Source organism: Hemibagrus wyckioides, linkage group LG23 (assembly GCF_019097595.1).
Source record: "Hemibagrus wyckioides isolate EC202008001 linkage group LG23, SWU_Hwy_1.0, whole genome shotgun sequence".
In the NCBI taxonomy this organism is placed as follows: Eukaryota; Metazoa; Chordata; class Actinopteri; order Siluriformes; family Bagridae; genus Hemibagrus; species Hemibagrus wyckioides.
In genome coordinates, this window is record NC_080732.1 from 3818896 (window position 1) to 3837469 (window position 18574).

At 40.9% G+C, this 18574-nt stretch overlaps 2 protein-coding genes across 3 annotated transcripts in view; both read left to right on the top strand.

Moving 5' to 3' along the window:
* map3k22 (mitogen-activated protein kinase kinase kinase 22) overlaps positions 1–8555 on the top strand; it is a 60257-nt gene extending 51702 nt beyond the window's left edge. For both annotated transcript variants that reach the window (XM_058376721.1, XM_058376720.1), the window contains 3 exons: positions 1814–1943; positions 4433–4610; positions 5209–8555. In XM_058376721.1, the coding sequence (XP_058232704.1) occupies positions 1814–1943; positions 4433–4610; positions 5209–5437 (537 nt within the window). In that variant the 3' untranslated portion in view covers positions 5438–8555. The remainder of the gene's footprint in view (positions 1–1813; positions 1944–4432; positions 4611–5208) is intronic.
* A 3005-nt stretch (positions 8556–11560) lies between these two features.
* On the top strand, positions 11561–14803 carry myd88 (MYD88 innate immune signal transduction adaptor). Its single transcript, XM_058376728.1, has 5 exons — positions 11561–12083; positions 13625–13726; positions 13847–14027; positions 14116–14207; positions 14382–14803. The coding sequence occupies exons 1-5, from the start codon at positions 11774–11776 to the stop codon at positions 14534–14536; spliced, it is 840 nt and encodes a 279-aa protein (XP_058232711.1). The 5' UTR covers positions 11561–11773; the 3' UTR covers positions 14537–14803.
* Positions 14804–18574: the final 3771 nt, after the last annotated feature.

An 18574-nucleotide genomic window follows, 5' to 3' on the forward strand; every position in this document is an offset into this window, starting at 1 on the left:
GTTCCTTCCTTGGACCACTTTTGATAGATACTGACCACTGCAGACCGGGAACACCCCACAAGAGCTGCAGTTTTGGAGATGCTCTGATCCAGTGGTCTAGCCATCACAATTTGTCTCTTCGTCAAACTCGCTCAAATCCTTACGCTTGTCCATTTTTCCTGCCTCTAACACATCAACTTTGAGGACAAAATGTGCTTAAAATGCTGCCTAATATATCCCACCCACTAACAGGTGCCATGATGAGGAGATAATCAGTATTATTCACTTCACCTGGCACTGGTCATAATGTTATGCCTGATATATATATATATATATATATATATACGGAAAAGACCTGAGTTAGCATATTGCATATCGCGTAGCAGGATTATATGGTGTAGCGAGCAGCGAGCAGCGAGGCGCTGAGTCGACTGGAATTGGCGTCTCCCGGCACAGACCTCGAGGAGACATTGTTTCCAGCGTACGAGGGCGAAAACAGGAAGGTCGAAGGAAATGCAGGACACATTAGCCGGCTCGGATGGGATCGTCAAAGAAACACACAAACACAAAGAAAAGGTTGGGGAATAGAAGTGGCTCTATATCTGGATAAACACCTCAACACACTTCCAGTTGGGTAAGCTTGTGGAAACTGGGCCGCGTGTGAAAGAAGAAAAACACGGGTACACCAACACGCCTGCTTGTTTTTGCGCTGCCACAGGAGCGCTGTGTTTTTCTATCAGGGTAAATCAGGGGATGTTTTCTTCCGAAAGTACATTATAACAAATATTATTAACACCACAAAACATGTTTTATTATTGCTGGCAGCGAATGAGGGATTTTTCCCAGCTACCCAACACCTCCCCCCCCAACCATGTCGTAACTATAGTAACCACCTGGTCTCATAAGGTGGATATTCCACATTTTCTGTAAAAATATTCTTTATGGAAGGAGTCTCCAGTGTCAGCTCTGTTTAATGTTAGGACGGATGGACGGAGGTGTGTTTCATGGTTACTTAGCAACAAGAAAAATAAAAGATGGTGAAGGAACGACTCCTGCTACAGAACTATAACCACAGCAGATATAATGTGAATGATTACAGGAAGTTATTTGTTCAGGGAGGTTCCACAACATTAAATGTAATTAGAAATGGAAGTGTTCTTATGTAAATAAAACATACACACACACTCTCTCACACACACACACACATCCACACACATCCACACACATAGTCTCTCTCTCACACACACACTAACATATATACACGCACACTAACATATATACACACACATACAGTCTCTCTCGCTCTCTCTCTCTCACACACACACATTGTCTCTCCCACACACACACACACACACTCTCACTCATTCACTTACTCACACACACACACACACACACACACATATTGTCTCTCACACACGCACACATACACACACATATATAGTCTCTCTCTCTCTCTCTCTCTCTCTGTTTGACACACACACACTCTCACCAAGGTCTCAAAAGGTGCACTGAATTGGTCCGTGTGCTTTATAAGGATTGTTTAATGGGACATGAAGGACTGTTCATGTCGTACCACCAGACAGTTCTGCGGTGCAGCAGCTCTTAACTGTTTGCTATAAAATATTTTTTCTTCTCTTGTGACAGTAAGAAATTGGTGCTGGACTTTTTAGTGATAAATGTTTTAGATATAATATAAAGTTACGGCTTCATCACGTACTCCATCCGACAATCACGTCCAGATTGCACCAGATTGTACTTCCTGTCTCTTGGACATTGTGTCCTGGCATGTTCATATTGAGCGTTTGTTTGTGTGTGTGTGTGTGTGTGTGTTCAGGGCTCAATAAAAGACCAGCTAAAGGCATACGGAGCTCTGACCGAGAAGGTGACACGCAGATACACCAGACAGATCCTGCAGGGAGTCTTCTACCTCCACAGCAACATGATCGTCCACAGAGATATCAAAGGTAACTGCTGCACACATTTCCATGAGACACACACTCTGTCACAAGTTCTAAGGATATTTCTAAATCATTTAATAATGCTGATTAACAGGCATCCATCAATAGATATCTGATTAAAGTGTGGCGAGGAAAATGATTGTGATGGATTTTTATCAAGGAAAATAAAAGTGTACAGTTATATTCATGTTCATTAAACCAACACGAAGACACACAGATGGACAGAGAGACACATAGACAAACATACACTTAGACAGACAGATGAGCAGATAGACACATAGATAGACAAATACATGGACAATGAGACACATGGTCAGATTGACATCTGGACAGACAGATGGACAGATAGACACATGGACTGACAGACAGCGAGGCACATAGACAGATGGACAGATAGACAGGTGGACAAATGGTCAGATAGACAGATGAACACATGGACAAATAGACACATGGTCAGATAGACAGATGGACATATGGTCAGATAGACACATGGCCAGATAGACAGACAGACACATGGACAGACAGACAGACAAACACAAGACAGGTGGACAAATGGTCAGATAGACAGATGAACACATGGACAGACAGACACATGGCCAGATAGACAGATGGACACATAGTCAGATAGACAGACACATGGCCAGATAGACAGATGGACACATGGTCAGATAGACAGATGGACACATAGTCAGATAGACAGACACATGGCCAGATAGACAGATGGACACATGCTCAGATAGACAGATGGACACATGCTCAGATAGACACATAGACAGAAAGACAGATGGTCAGATAGACAGATGGACACATTGGCAGACAGACAGATGATCAGATAGACACATGGTCAGATAGACAGATGGACAGACAGACAGACAAACACAAGGACAAATTAACAGACAGACACATGACCAGATAGACAGATGGACACATGGTCTAATAGACAGATGGACTCATGGTCAGATAGACACAGGGACAGATAGACACATTGGCAGATGGTCAGACAGACTCTCATTTGGACACAAGTTATCTGAAAGACCCATATAGACACGGACAGGCAGGCAAACAGAGCATTACGTCACCAATGTGACAACTGAAGCCACTTGACCACCAGAAACGTAAACAGCCAACACAAATCACCTCTGAGAAAGAAGCGTCCTAACAAAAGGTCCACTCTCATAGTGCTTGTAGCTGTCTCCTGGACCTTTGTGTTGTGTCGTGATGTACACAGATTGAAGTTGACGGTGAAACCAGAAAAAACAGCCTGTGTCCTTCGGGGATGTTGTTCATTTCATGCTATAGCCTGGAAAAATCCTGCAACCAATTAGCCTGAAGTGATGAAAATGCTAGCTGATTTACCACAAGGTTCTAGTTAGAGAGAACCGATGGGAAAGTAGAGAGAGCGAATGCAGAGAATCCGGCAACACTTGAAAGGAACCATAAAGCCTGAGGCACTACTGCTTCATAAACTGTGTTACGATATGAAGCGGGAAATTCCCTGGCATATCGTTATACATCATATCGCACGCTAAGAATACACCTAAACGGCTAAACGTCAGATGCTTGAGGAAATCTCTCGGGTCTCTTATCTTTCTCTTGCATCAGACGACAGTGTTGCTTTCAGCTCTGGCCAGAAGAAGCAGGAAAGAGAGAAAGCCCGCATTCCTTCATTCCAAACTCGCTCTTTTAGACAACCTCATAAATCACATTTCTCCAGCAGACCATGCATGCACTGCTTCCATTCCGCAGCCAGCGTGCACGGCTCGTGGTGCGATATCAGGCTGCATGCGTGCCAAGATTAAACCTCGGGCGTTTAATTGATTTATGTCTGAGCGAGAGCCGGTCTTTCACGTTCCCATAATAAACCCTGTGGAAATATCAGCTGAGACAGAGAAAAGAGACCGACGGAGCCCCGAGTTCCATTTTTTTTTTTTTCGTTCTTTCTTTTCTCTGTGTGCGTTCTGTCGTCAGTTCGGCTGCGCTATAAGGGTGTGGAGGATCTTGTGGCTGGTGCGAATTAGTCACCGCTCAAACAAGAACAAATCTCACAGGCAACATGCAGGCCGGTCCAACGGAAAACAAGTCGGAACGGAGGCGTGGGAAGAGAGGACAGCACGTCTCATACTCCAAGCCTCTTAAACCCAAATGATCAGAGGCGTCTTAATCATCCCAATGGAGACGTCTCGGACGCATGTGAGCGGATGTTTACGCGCTCTAATGTGATATCACATCGCATGTGCAAGACGGTCACTTTATAACAGTACAGCGTTCCTAATTACTATTGGCCGGTGTGCTTTGATTTGACAGGGGAGTGTTGAGAAATGTGCTTCCTCGCCTGTGTGGATGCCCATGGTAATGTCCACTGTGTCACATCAGGACAAAACTGAGTGTGATTCTGATCGCTGCATGTGGTCAGCGCTATGATGACCCTGATGATACACTCACAGGTATTGTCCTTTCAGCAGATGAGTAAACGTGTGTGTGTGTGTCTCATTCAGGTGCTAACATTCTGAGGGACTCCTCCGGAAACGTGAAGCTGGGAGATTTCGGTGCCAGCAAACGTATTCAGACCATCTGCATGTCAGGCACCGGGATTAAATCGGTCACTGGCACCCCCTACTGGATGAGTCCGGAAGTGATCAACGGAGAGGGTTACGGCCGCAAAGCTGACGTCTGGTAACGAGATTTACTTTGATTATAATATTAATGCAAATTACACGTATACATGAACAGATTAGAGCATTAGCGGTTTATTGATGAATGATTGGCCTGATGTTATCGGATGTAGGAGATGAACGAATGGTATCTGGGTAATTAATAATATATATTAATATATAATTTATCAATTTTTATTAATCATGGAATACTTTTTGTTATTTTTTTGTTAATCTCACACCTTACTACTAATTATTATTATTTATTATTTTATATTATTATTAATATTATTTGTTGTTGTGCATATTTTTAATACCACTTGAAAGCATGTAAAAACTAAATTTAATTATTCAATTAAAATAATAATAATATGTTGGAATCATAGTCATATTTCTAAATCAGTTTAAATCAATATTTGTGTATATTTCATGTGTACATCAAATTTTCATAATGTTCTTTATTACACATCTATAACATACAGTCATGTTTTCTTTTTTAGGTAAAAACAAGAATATTCACTTCTTAAATAACAATAATGTTGCATTCTAATAAGAAAGCCACACAGAAATGTGTCAGTGCGACAAAGCAAACCAAAATCTTTTCATGTCTCTCCTCCCAGGAGTGTAGCCTGCACAGTGGTGGAGATGCTCACCCAGAAGCCTCCGTGGGCCGAATACGAAGCGATGGCGGCTATCTTTAAAATCGCCACGCAGCCCACGAAGCCCAACCTGCCCGAGGGTGTATCGGACGCATGCCGGGATTTCCTCCGTCAGGTGTTCGTGGAGGAGAAATGGCGTCCCACTGCAGAGGTGCTGCTTAGCCACCCGTTCGTCCAGGGCGGGTTCTGATTGGCTCCGGAGCCTGAAATGCCCGGAGACGCCCCCCTCCCCTGTGCCGGTAAACTCCTGCCCACTAACGATCACCACTCTGCCTTGGTCCGGGGGAAACTGGTGCTTGTTCCAGCCCACTCAGAACAAAGCAGACTCCTCAGCAAGGGCTGTGTGTCTCAGACACTCCCACTACACACACACACACACACACCTGTTAAGCAGCATTACACATTTGAGTTGAAGCTGTAGAGTCCTGTGGTCTACAGATTTATCTGTATTCATCACACACACACACACATAGAGCAGGCATGGCACTAAGAAGCTGTTGTTTACATTCAAACATATAACTAGTGACATGTCTAATTGGCTTTGCACAAATAAGAAAATACACAACTGGAAGGTTTAGAGCTTGGGTTCGATTCATTTTTTTGGTTTGTTTTTAAAGCCAAGCTCATTCAGTTTCCTACGCCACGTAAAAACAAGCTAAAAGGTTATGAGTTCAAATCGCAGAACTGCTAGAGAGCCACGACCCGGGGCCCTTAAACACGACCCTTGTTAAGGAATACCTTCAAATTTTTCACTATAATCTCTGTCTATTAGTAGTGACAGAACTTAAGTCCTATTCAGATTAGATCATATTTGCATGGGGATAATATAAATATTTTTAATCCTGTCTGGATCCATCATGTTTTAGTACATCATTACTGACTCTGCTTTGAGGCGTCTGCAAAGATTATACTCAATTTTACCTTCTAGAAATAACCCCAGGTAATAGAGTCCATCTTAATTGGCGTATTTGTCCGTTAGCATGTCGGAAAAGAAGTTTCCCGGAAAATCACTCACTATTTACTCGCGCAACGTTGACCTTTATAACTCAGGACAGGAAAAGATAGACGGTGTATAAGGAGGAGGTTTGTCCGCCTATAAACATGGTATGGTCATGTGACCTACTACTACTTACAGCAAGCGCTTTATAATGATCGGAGCGGATTCAAATGACATACGTCTCCGATTCATCCCGTGTAAATTGATCCGAAATCGGACAGACGTCACCGGGCGTCATGTAGAATGTTATTATTTGTCTGTCCCGCGCAGTGGCAGGGTCCGCTGTTTTATTTAGCAGATCATTTGATCTGCACATGATTTTGGCATAGGTTTTACGCCGGATGCCCTTCCTGTCACAACCCTCCCATTTTAATGGGCACTGAGAGTTAATTCTTCAGTGGCCGGGTTAGCGCCCTACCCGGGAATCGAACCCGGCCCGCGGCAATGAGAGCGCCGGATCCTGCCGCTGGAGACCCCCGGGAGGCCGGGCGTCATGTAGAACATTACAGGAAACTAATCCCGTCTGGATAGAGCTTCGGACATGTTTCTCTGTACTGAGAAGAGAAAAGAAAACCTCATTAACAGAAGCCTAACGGAAGTCGAGTTCCTTAAATATACAGTTTGCTTCAATGACGAACTGTACGGTCGGCTCCATAAATATTGGCACCCCTAGAAATCCTGAACGATTGTGAACATAATGAATGTTACTGTTTGTGTCGGCGCAACGCAGTTCCAGGGTATTTCTATGACTGTAAGTGATAAACATCTTATACGTAATGTCTAATCTGTAAACATCAGACATTTCGAGCTTAAATTAGTAAAAGATTTTGATGTTGTTATTAGCTAAATTTAATAACTTTATGTTGTAACTGGTTCTCTCTGGTTTTTTCTCACTCAGTACAAAGAAACATGTTGTTCGATGTAATCACACACACACACACACACACACACACACACAGTGGTAATCCATAGAGATTATTTTTGAGTATTCCTTTAAACACACGGGGCAAAGTATCGTAGATGAAAATTTCCGAGTTTGCAGATGTCAGACCTCGTGATACGTTTTAGTCTCTCAGCCCGTGACATATCGCTTGGAACAAGCAACAGAATCGATGTTTACTTCCTTTAACATCCAAACCCCTCCCTCTAGGGTGCAGTTAGTTCTTAATGATTTTAGTGCCGTTGATCAGAGTCCACAGCGACGGCCTGGAGCTGATCCATACAGTAAGATACTCTTTGAGTAATTCACTGTGTGATGGTTAGAATCTAACCAAAGGAAAAAGTCGCACTTGGATGGTCAATCCGGAGGAGCTGACCTGTGTTACTTCCACTGTTCTCTCATCTAAGGAGCATCACGGATTCTTCTTATTTTTGACACGAGGTGAACACGTCGCCCTGATAGCCGACGTGGGTGCGTCTGATGCGCAGGATAATCGGTGGAGATTTAAAGCTTATTTTTATAAATACGTCTCGCCGTGTGTATTATTTTTTAAAAAAAAAAAACAACGTCGTCCGCCAAGGGGCGTCTAAGCAATAGGACCGAGGAACACTATAGCATGACTGTGATGAATAACGTTCCTCAGAGATTCAGACCTGAGTGTATTCTTCAGTGGATCTTCAGAAACAACCAAAGAGCATACAGTATGCAGCTATATCTGGAGGTTACGGCTGTGGGGTCTTTTGTTTTTTTTTTTTACTACTACTACTATTACAATTAGGATATGTGGGTATGATGTAAAAAAAAAAAGAGAAATAATCCTTCATTGTAAGAAACATTTCCATGTGCGAAATAGGACCAAATTATAGGCTTTTCAAGCCCTTTATCTGAAAAAAGGCTGAAAAATGATTGCTTTATACTTGATTTCGAAAGAGCTGTTGTGAAGTGCTTGGACCCCTAAATCGCTGCTTGTGGCTGTATAGCTGTATATTCAGCCCAGCATCGATTGATGTGGCAGTGCTGCAACGTTTAATGTCGTAATCGGTGACCATTTCTGACCGTGACATAATAAAAAAAAAATGGAAAGTGGTATTATGAGGAAATGTGAGCTTAAAAAGAGGCTCGACATCCTTGAGTGAAAATTCCATCATCAGCGTCTCGTCTCTTTCGTACACAGGAACGCAAACGTCCTCCGGTTTATTGCTCACCGTCACCCGTGCCTTCTTCATAGGGGTTTTTTGTTTTTGTTTTGTTTTTTTACGGAAATGACCAGAGTTGTTGTTTTTTTTGTTTTTTTTTAACGGTTGAGTTCACGCGTCCTTGTGAGTGACCGAGTGAGTGACCGAGTGAGTCATGCTGTATTTTTTTTCCACATACAGACTCGCTCACTACGCTGATAAAAGATTGTATTGTAAAAGTACAGAGCTTATAGGAAGCCGGACACCTTTAAATAAATATGGCAAGACCGACGTTTCAAAGTTTTCCCACCCGTATACAGCCGAATGCTGAAGAATCGACTTAAAAAATCAGAAGGAGTGAATTGTATAGGAAATAAAATTAAAGCGGCGGTTTGTCTTTTTCTAAAGGTGCTGCCTGTGAGGTCAGAAATGTCCAACCCGTCGTCAGAGCAGCCCCCAAACTGGATATAGCCTAGTAGTTATCATGGCAGGTGTAAGGTTTGTTTGTTTGTTTGTTTGTTGGGCTGGGGGGCCTAAGCTGAAACTGAAGCTTGTGAACAGATTTTCTGATTATTACAACATAGATTCACGTATAAAAACAAAATGACAAGCTTTATTTCATTTGATTTATGTAAATGGTTAATGCCGCATCCGATTCACTCCTGCCACACGTGTCACAGCATCACCGGTGCACACGTCCGTGCCTTATACACACGTGTTAGGGGGAAAGAACCAGAAGGAAGGAAACGATCTCTGGGTTTGAGGTTTGCTTTAAAATATAAATAAAAATAAACAGTGTTAAAAGTTCTGCCACTTAAACCGTTGGACCAAGTGCCAGATAAGGAAGTGTGAAGCCAAGCAGCGTCTCAGAAGGTGTCTGGGTTTTCTCTAAGCACTGTACACAGACTGTACTGCACTTTTTTACAAGATGTTTTATTATATTCCAAAACTACTTTATTCACGATATTACCGAAAACTTTTGTAGAGCTGGATTGTTTTTGTTTTTGTTTTGTGAGTAAATGATGAAATGACCTCCGAGGTTTTTGAAGGAGGCTAGGAATAAAGAAAAAAAAAGAGAGAGAGATTCTTTATTGCCTTTATGATAAAACCACAACCCATTTATTCTGAAAGTGATTTTGTACATTGGAATAAATAAAGGAAAGTTTTAAAAACCTCTCCTGTCCTCAGTGTGACCTTTATTTATTTGTTTGTTTATTTATTTGTTTATTTATTTTAAATCTATTATTATTTTAGTCTGTGAACTAGTGAATGGGAATCAGGACAGATTTATTACTGATTTATTACAGCCATAAAGACTATTAGAATAGCAGTGACGGGCTCTCTCTCCTTCTGTCCCTCTATCTCTATCTCGTTCTTTCGCCCTCTCTCTTTCTTATCCCTCTCTCTCTATCTCTCTTTCTTTTTCTCTCTTTCTCTCTCTCTCTCTCTCTCTCTTTCTTTTTCTCTTTCTGTCTGTTTCTTTCCTTCTCTCTCTCTCCATCTCTCTCATATTCCCCTCTCTCTCTTTCTCTCTCTCTCTCTCTCTCTCTCTCTCTCTCTCTCTCTCTCTCCCTCTTTCTTTCTTTCTTTCTCTCTCTCTCTCTCTCTCTCTCTCTCTCTCTCTCTGTTTCTCTCTCTCTCTGTCTTTTTCTCTCTTATCCCCCTCCCCTCTCTGCAGATAGATTTGTCTCATAAATGAGAAGTGAGAAGTTGTGGTTGTCTATTTCTGGTCTCTATTTACCAGAAAAAAGAAGAGAAGAGAAGAGAAGTGCATTAATGATTGGATCTATTCCTGTGCTGAATCGAAAGTAAATGAGTTTTTACTTTTCATTAAAAAAATATAAGTGCATCTTTGCTGCATGGCGTTTAGACCTTTAGTTACATTTCACTCGACTTCTTACACAACACTGTATTTTATACATCGCTTCTTTTTGAGTTACTTCTTCTTCTTCTTAATAATAATAATAATAATAAGAAGAAGAAGAAGAAGAAGAAGAAGAAGTTGAAAATCTATAATAAATTATTAATTAAAAATGAAAATGTTGAAAAATAAAAAAACAATCAAATTTGAAAATATATCAAATGTATTAATATATAATAATAATAATAATAATAATAATAATATTAAAAAATGTAAAAATCAATAAAATTAATTACTAATAATAATGGATTAATTTTAACAAATAAAAAAAATAAAATAAATAAATACAATCATTATCATTATTAATAATAATAATAATGTTAATAATAATAATAATAATAATAATATTGAAAAATCTATCTAATTAATTATTAGTTACAAATGGAAATTAAAAAATATATTAAATGTATTATTGATAATAATAATAATAAATCATCATCATAATAATAATCAACTTTTAAAAATCAATAAAATAATTACTAATAATAATGAATTCATTTTTTTAAATAAAAAAAAAAATAAAAATATATCAAATCTATTATTATTATTATTTATAATAATAATAATAATAATAATAATAATAATAATAATAATAATTTGGTTTGTAGTAGGTAAAAATGTTTAAACTAATTCTGATTTATTTCATGAACTGTAGCTTTAGTCGAATCAGTCTGATGTGGAAAAAATATCTTTAGTCTTTATCTTTAATAATACTGTTGTTTAATAATACTATTACTACGAATAATAAAACGTTATAATGTGTTGTTGGCAGCACTTTCCGCGCATGCGCAGAACGAATCTTGTGTCCAGTACGGCTCGAGTAGTGACGGCGTACAAATAAAACAAAAACTACATATTCCATGGATCACCGCGAGCGTGGACAAATCAAAGTGTGCGCTTTCATCCGGGAATCTCGCCTCTCATGTTTGCCGAATCACCGGACTGACCCTAATGATGTCTTGCTCGTTTTGGGAAAAGTACAGATTAACATTTACACGAAAAGGCATTGTTTTGTACTGCGCATGTGCAGAAACTCCACCGTTACCGTTAGCCGCATGCTAGCACAGTTCAAATCAGCAGGGGTTTTTAAGATCATGATTGTACAAGTTTAGAACATATTACCGCTAACGTGTTTGCTAAAAATAAATAAATGATTAGAAACACATGAAAAAGTGAGCTGTAAAAGAAAAGGTAGAAGGATGGAGATTTACTTCCCGTATTAGGATGACGCGAGTCCACTCGGCGTGTGATTGGCTGATGGGCGTGGCGTCACCGATGACGAAATTTAGGATCGTTTCCTCTTTCCTGTTGAGATAAACTTAGTTATCTCGTAAAGTTTGCGCGCAGTTTAAAGTCAGCTCAGTCTTTATATTTGTAAAATTCTGCCTGAAATGAGTTAAGAAGTTGCGACTTATAGGTTGTTATCACCGTAAAGGAAAATATTACATTTTTATTTATTATATTAATTAAAACAACAGCAGAGTTTTGACGTCATGGCGTCGAGTTCATCTTCATCTGTCAATTACGACTGGATTCCGGCCATCGCTCTGAACTACGGCGTGAGAAAAAAACTGGCTCTGTATCTAAACCCCACCAACACTGTGGCAGCAGACTGGACAGACATCGCCGAGAAAATGGAGTTCACCTACCTGGAGATCAAAAACTACGAGAAGCTGGAAAACCCCACCAAGAAGCTGCTGGAGGACTGGCAGACTGGAGCAGGGGCCACGGTGGGGAAACTACTGTCCATCCTGGAGCAGGCAGAGAGGAAAGACATCATCTCGGACCTGCGGTCACTAATAGGTCACTTTTACTTCTTTCGACTCATACACAGAAGTAGAATATACTGTATATATATATATATATTTATATATATACAGATCAGACATAACATATATATATACAGATCAGACATAACATTATGACCACTGAGAGGTAAAGTGAATAAGACTGATGATCTCCTCATCATGGCACCTGTTAGTGGGTGGGATATATTCGGCAGCGAGTGAACATTTTGTCCTCAAAGTTGATGTGTTAGAAGCAGGAAAAATGGACAAGCGTAAGGATTTGAGCGAGTTTGACGAAGGGACAAATTGTGACGGCGGATCTCCAAAACTGCAGCTTGTGTGGGGTGTTCCCGGTCTGCAGTGGTCAGTATCTATCAAAAGCATCCTTTAAGTCCTGTAAGTATCCTCACCTAGCAACTTAGAGGTGCCAGATAGCACAGCACACCTTCAAGGATCTAGTGGAGTCCATGCCTTGATGGGTCAGGGCTGTTAGGCAGGTGGTCATAATGTTATGCCTGGTTGGTGTATATATATATATATATATATATATATATATATATATATATATATATTAGAAGGGGGTTTGGTGGCTTAGTGGTTTGCGTCACAGCTCTGGGGTTGGGGTCAGATTCCCGCCTCTGCCTTGTGTGTGTGTGGAGTTTGTATGTTCTCCCCATGCTTTGCTGGTTTCCTTTCCCAGTCCAAAGACATGCATTGTAGGCTGATTGGCATCTTTAAAATGTCCGTAGTGTGTGTGTGTGTGTGATTGTGCCCTGCGATGAGACGTAGGATATATGTTACACAAAATGAATATACACACATCAGAGTGTGATCTCCTTCACACACTATTAGGACAACATTACTGCTGGATAGTCGTTTGTTTATGAATAGATGACTGTGATATGCCGGTATCCAGTCGGTCATGCGGTGCATCAGGTGGCAGCTTGCGTTAACATCCACAGCAGAAACTTTCTCACTGAGATTCCCTGACATTTCCATGCACGTGTCTCTATACAGTGTGATGCGAGAAACAAAAAACATCCGCTTCTGCAGGCAGAAACATCTTGTTCAGCCTCGTCAGAAGAGACAGGAAGCCAGAGGTTGCTAAATTAAGCACTCTTTATAACCATGGTGAGCTGAAAACCATCACTCCAGTCAGGCAAGAACATGGATCTGAGGCTAGAGAATAAAAAGCAAGCACCACTTTTCTTTTCTTTTCCTCCCAGTCTGAAGCTCTAGACCTGTATCTGTGTGTATGTCTCTTCAGGAACAGTGCCCATGTGATATGATTGGCTGATTGTACCAATAAACCTACAGGTGTTTCTAATAAAGTGGCTGTATGTAATGGTTGCCTAATATTGATTGCAAGAATTTGTAGAGAATATTTTTAACAGGTTTCGGTCTGACGGGAGCCTAAATAATAAGTACAACATTTCAACCTTATACTCGTTTTATTCTACGTACCTGCATTGTATTACATCTCAGTAACATGTTTATAACATAAACTCATTTTTTATAACAGCATAATAAAGGGACGTTCCTCTTTTCTGTGTGCAGATGAAGACTGCAGGATTTATGAAGAAAGACAGAAGGAGCTTCCTGTTCAGGTGCCCGAGGTGGACAGCAGGGGCCAGGATCGAGGCATCACTGTAAATGACGGTGTGTATTTTCACCACACTTTGGCTGGACATCACCAGTCTTGCCTGGATTAGTCATCACTTTAGTCTAGTTATATGACGGCTTGAATTCCTGACCTCTACGTCCTGGTCTTGTCTTCAGGACACATGCCGGAGATGTTCGACGCTTTCATTTGCTACTGCCAGAGCGACTTCCAGTTCGTCCATGAGATGATCAGACAGCTGGAGCAGACCGAATACAACCTGAAGCTGTGTGTGTTTGACCGGGACGTTCTGCCTGGGACGTGCGTGTGGACCATCACCAGCGAGCTCATTGAGAGAAGGTCAGGCTCTGAAGCCTTATCTCCTGCCTCTATCCTTGATGTCATGTGGTGGTATAGAAGTGTAAAATGAAGATATTTTGTTTTTTAGGTGTAAGAGGATGGTGGTCGTCATTTCTGATGACTACCTGGACAGCGATGCCTGTGACTTCCAGACTAAATTCGCTCTCAGCCTTTGTCCAGGTCAGATTGTTTATAATGACTTTTACTCAACATCTAGTAACGATGCAACTCTATTTTATTCGTCTGCGCTGCTTCCAAGCATTTTCTTTACAAATATATAGACCTCATGGAAATGTCCTGTAGCTGCTCATCACTTCCTGCCCTGCTTTGACGATTGTTATTTTGACCACACAGGCGCTCGGACCAAGCGGCTGATCCCTGTGGTCTACAAGCCCATGAAGAGGCCTTTTCCCAGCATTCTGCGCTTCCTGACCGTGTGTGACTACACCAGACCCTGCACACAGTCCTGGTTCTGGGTTCGACTGGCCAAAGCTCTGTCCCAGTCCTGAGCATCGTCCATGCAGCTCACTGACTGAGTGACTGTCGTTAAAGTTTACATGCACTGCTACACAAGCTCAACATTTCTGGTACTAAACGAATTCTTCTTCTCAAGCTGCCGAGCCCAAATGTCATAGCTGTCGAATTGATGTCTTGCTTAAGAGTTATTAAATGGAATTGAAATGAAATGTCACATTAATTCACACACATTCATATGTATAGATAGAAGCAGGAGAAAGAGAGCGAGAGAGAGAGAGGCATTATATGAATTGAACACATTTCCAGAAATTTCTAGATACAAATACAGAAACGAATTGGAAGCCGACCGGAAAGTTACTTAAAAAATTTTTTTGCACTCTCACTGAAAAATAATCATTTAAGCCACGCCCACTTGTAAATACATAATCTGCAGTTATGAATATTTGATGCATTAAACACGTAGATTTATATATTCACACCGACCAGGCAAAACATTATGACCAACCTCACTGGTCTGCAGCTATATACACAACACACTGTGATGCCCTGTGTATTCTGACACCTTTCTATCAGAACTAGCATTAACTTCTTCAGCAATTTGAGCAACAGTAGCTCGTCTGTTGGATCGGATCACACGGGCCAGCCCTCGTGCATCAGTGAGCCTTGGCCGTCCATGACCCTGTCGCCGGTTCACCACTGTTCCTTCCTCGGACCACTGTTGATAGATAATGACCACTGCAGACCGGGAACACCACCACCCACTAACAGGAGGTGCCATGATGAGGAGATAATCAGTGGTATTCACTTCACCTGGCACTGGTCATAATGTTATGCCTGATCAGTGTGTGTGTGTGTGTGTAAATATATATATATATATATATATATATATATATATATATATATATATATATATATATGTATATATATATATATATGAGAGAGAGAGAGAATCCCAATCCCACCAGGTATATATACTGATCAGCCATAACATTAAATCCACTGACAGGTGAATAATTGAGTATCTTGTTGCTATGGCACCTGTCAAGCAGGGGCTGGGATAGATTATTCAGCATGTGAACAGTCAAACAACTGGATCTCCAAAAACAGCAGGTCGTATGAGGTGTTCCCAGTATGCAGGGGTTAGCACCTGCCAAAAGTAGAGTCAGCAAATCGAACCCCTAACGTTGGAGGCAAACAAAAACAAAATAGTATTGTTATTATTAAATCAGTCCTCTTTGTATTTGGCAGACACCCTTATCTACAGGGACTTGCATATTATTTTATACAAACTCAGGGTTAAAGGGCCTTGCTCATGGTCCAGCAGTAGGCTCTTAGTGAACCTGAGATTCAAACTCAACCTTCTGATCCCTAGTCCAACACCGTAACCACTAAGCTCTCACCAGGTTGTGATGTTTAGACAGCTGGATAAAACTGCAGGTTTTATGAGGTGTTCCTAATCCTTGTGAGGGATTAGTACCTGCTAAAAGGTGGTCCGGTCAAGGCTGACCCTGGTGAACCATGACCACCCAAGACTCGTTAATGCTCCTGGTCAGAGAAGATTAGATTGTCTGATCCGATCATACAGGACAGCTTCTGGAGCTGCGTAAAGTATTCACTTCAGATTCTACTGCATTATGGGAGATAATAATATTAGTATATTATATTTTTACCACATATTTAAACTGCAGAGATTATTCCATCAACACTGTAGACAATTTTAGACTTTTTTTTGTGTGTGAAAAATACCAGGTTTATGGAAATCTCATCCAGCTTCCCTTTCACAGACAGCGGTTTTATATCTATAAATAGCACAAAATATGATACTTTTATTTTAATAAAATGTGGCTCAGCGACTGATTTATGGCTTTTGTGGTGTTTATAAGAATCCGAGGGATTTCTAAACTTTTTCTTTCCTCACGCAGCTTTCTTTTTATTCCTTTATCATATACACGTGAGGGTGGCTTAGAGGTTAGCACTGGTCCTGGGTTCGAATCCCGGGTTCAAGCATTCCGTGTGGAGTTTACTCCGGTTTCCTCCCACAGTCCAAAAACGTACATTAGGCTGATTGGTAATTCTAAATTGCCCATAGGAGTGAGTGTGAGTGTGTGGTTGTCTGTCTATATGTGTGGCCCTGTGATGGACTGGTGACCTGTCCAGGGTGTACCCCTGCCTTTCGCCAAATGTGTGCTGGGATAGGCTCCAGCAGATCCCCGTGACCCTAATTGGGAATAAATTATATATATATATATATATATATATAAAATAATTTCTTCTATTTTTTCATGGCTTGCTTTAGTGATGTTACAGAAAATACGGATGCTTATCAGTGTACTCTGGCAAAGCTTTTTCAATCGTATCCTTCTAGTAATTAGTCCTTTTAATATTAACCATAATGTATATGTGATGCCTTTTGTACTCTGTTTAAGTGAATCCTTCCATAATAAAAAAAATTGTACAAGCCGATGTCCGGAATGAAATTCTCATTATTTTCTGACGAGTATCGCATGAATGACGAAGAGAGAAATATAAATAAAATAAGATTTAAGATTCCAAAATAAAGATTATTGCAAGAAAATTGTTGTTGGTTAAAGTGCCACTGCAGTGATTTGGCTGCATTGTGTTAGACTGCAGTGTTGTGACATCATAAATCCTACCAGCCAATCAGATTCCAGTGTGCAAATCTAGGCCACGTGACACCAGTTTACAAAGATTTCTGTCATATTTTTAGAATATACTGAAGATTCCCTGCATAGGGCGTTGGTGGCCTGCCATGCAGAAAGCCCGGGTTCGATTCCCAGCCAAGTTCCCAAACCCCAGCCACTGGATGCAATGCCGGTCCCAAGCCCGGATAAAAATGGGAGGGTTGCATCAGGAAGGGCATCCGGCGTAAAAACCTGTGCCAAATTGTTGTGCAGACCAATTGGTCCGCTGTGGCGAACCCTCACCCACAGGGAGCAGCTGAAATATCAACAACTGAAGATTGCATGTGGATTGATGACTTCTAACCCAAATTAATGAAATTCTTATTGTAATGATACAAGAAGGTCAAGGCCAAAGTGGGGTGAATACTTTTGCACACCAACGTTTAATATCCTGCATATAAGACATACCAAGAGCTGTCTGGTTCTAAGATATAATATATGTTACTTAGGAATGTTTTCCTTGCCCTGTTTCTTTTTATTTGTCACTGTAAGCAGTCTAACCCCTTGGTAATATTTGCTTACTGTAGATGATGAGGAGATAGCGTGTTTATGGCTAAACATTTTCGCCCTTTCTCAGGTTTTTCTTTGATACTGTGCGTGGAGGTAAATAAAGATGTGTGAGAAGGAAATAAAGGCGCTGAGCTTGTGCTCCATGGTGGTACCAGGAGCAGAATTAGTCCTCTTTCTCATAACAAACAGAGGCTTTGCTTTTACTGAAAGTGTGAATTTGACCCGAATGGAAACGTTTGCTTCACTTTCCAGATATTTTTTCTTTATTTTGTCTTCTAAATACTTGCTGGATTATATCCTTTCCTCACTTACTGATCAGAAGGTTGGTGGTTCAAGCCCCAGCACCACCAAGCTGCCACTCTTGGGCCCATGAGCAAAGCCCTTAACCCTCTCTGCAAGCTGGGATGTGTGAAGAAAAGGATTTCACTATGCTGTGATGGCTTCTTCTGCAGTATTTTCTGATCCCACTGTAGACTTCCCAAATGAAGACGACGAAATGATGAAGAACAGCTGCAGGGTCTCCTGTTCGATCGAACCTGAGCTTGGATTATCATCTGTGTGGAATTTGTACAGTGACTGTATGGGTGTCCTCTGGGTTCTCAGGTTTCTTCCTAAATTGCCTCTTCCCCTGGGTTCTTCCTAAAATGTAAAAACCAGGTGGATTTTGTTGCAAAAGGGCGTACACTCGCCTATATTTTTTATTTACCTATTATTTTATTTAACTATTATTTACCTTGATAGTTAGTCCAAAAGTTTTGGGACACCCCTCCAAATCATTGAATTCAGGTGTTCCAATCACTTTCATGGCCACAGCTGTATAAAATCAAGCACTTAGGCATGCAGACTGCTTCTACAAAC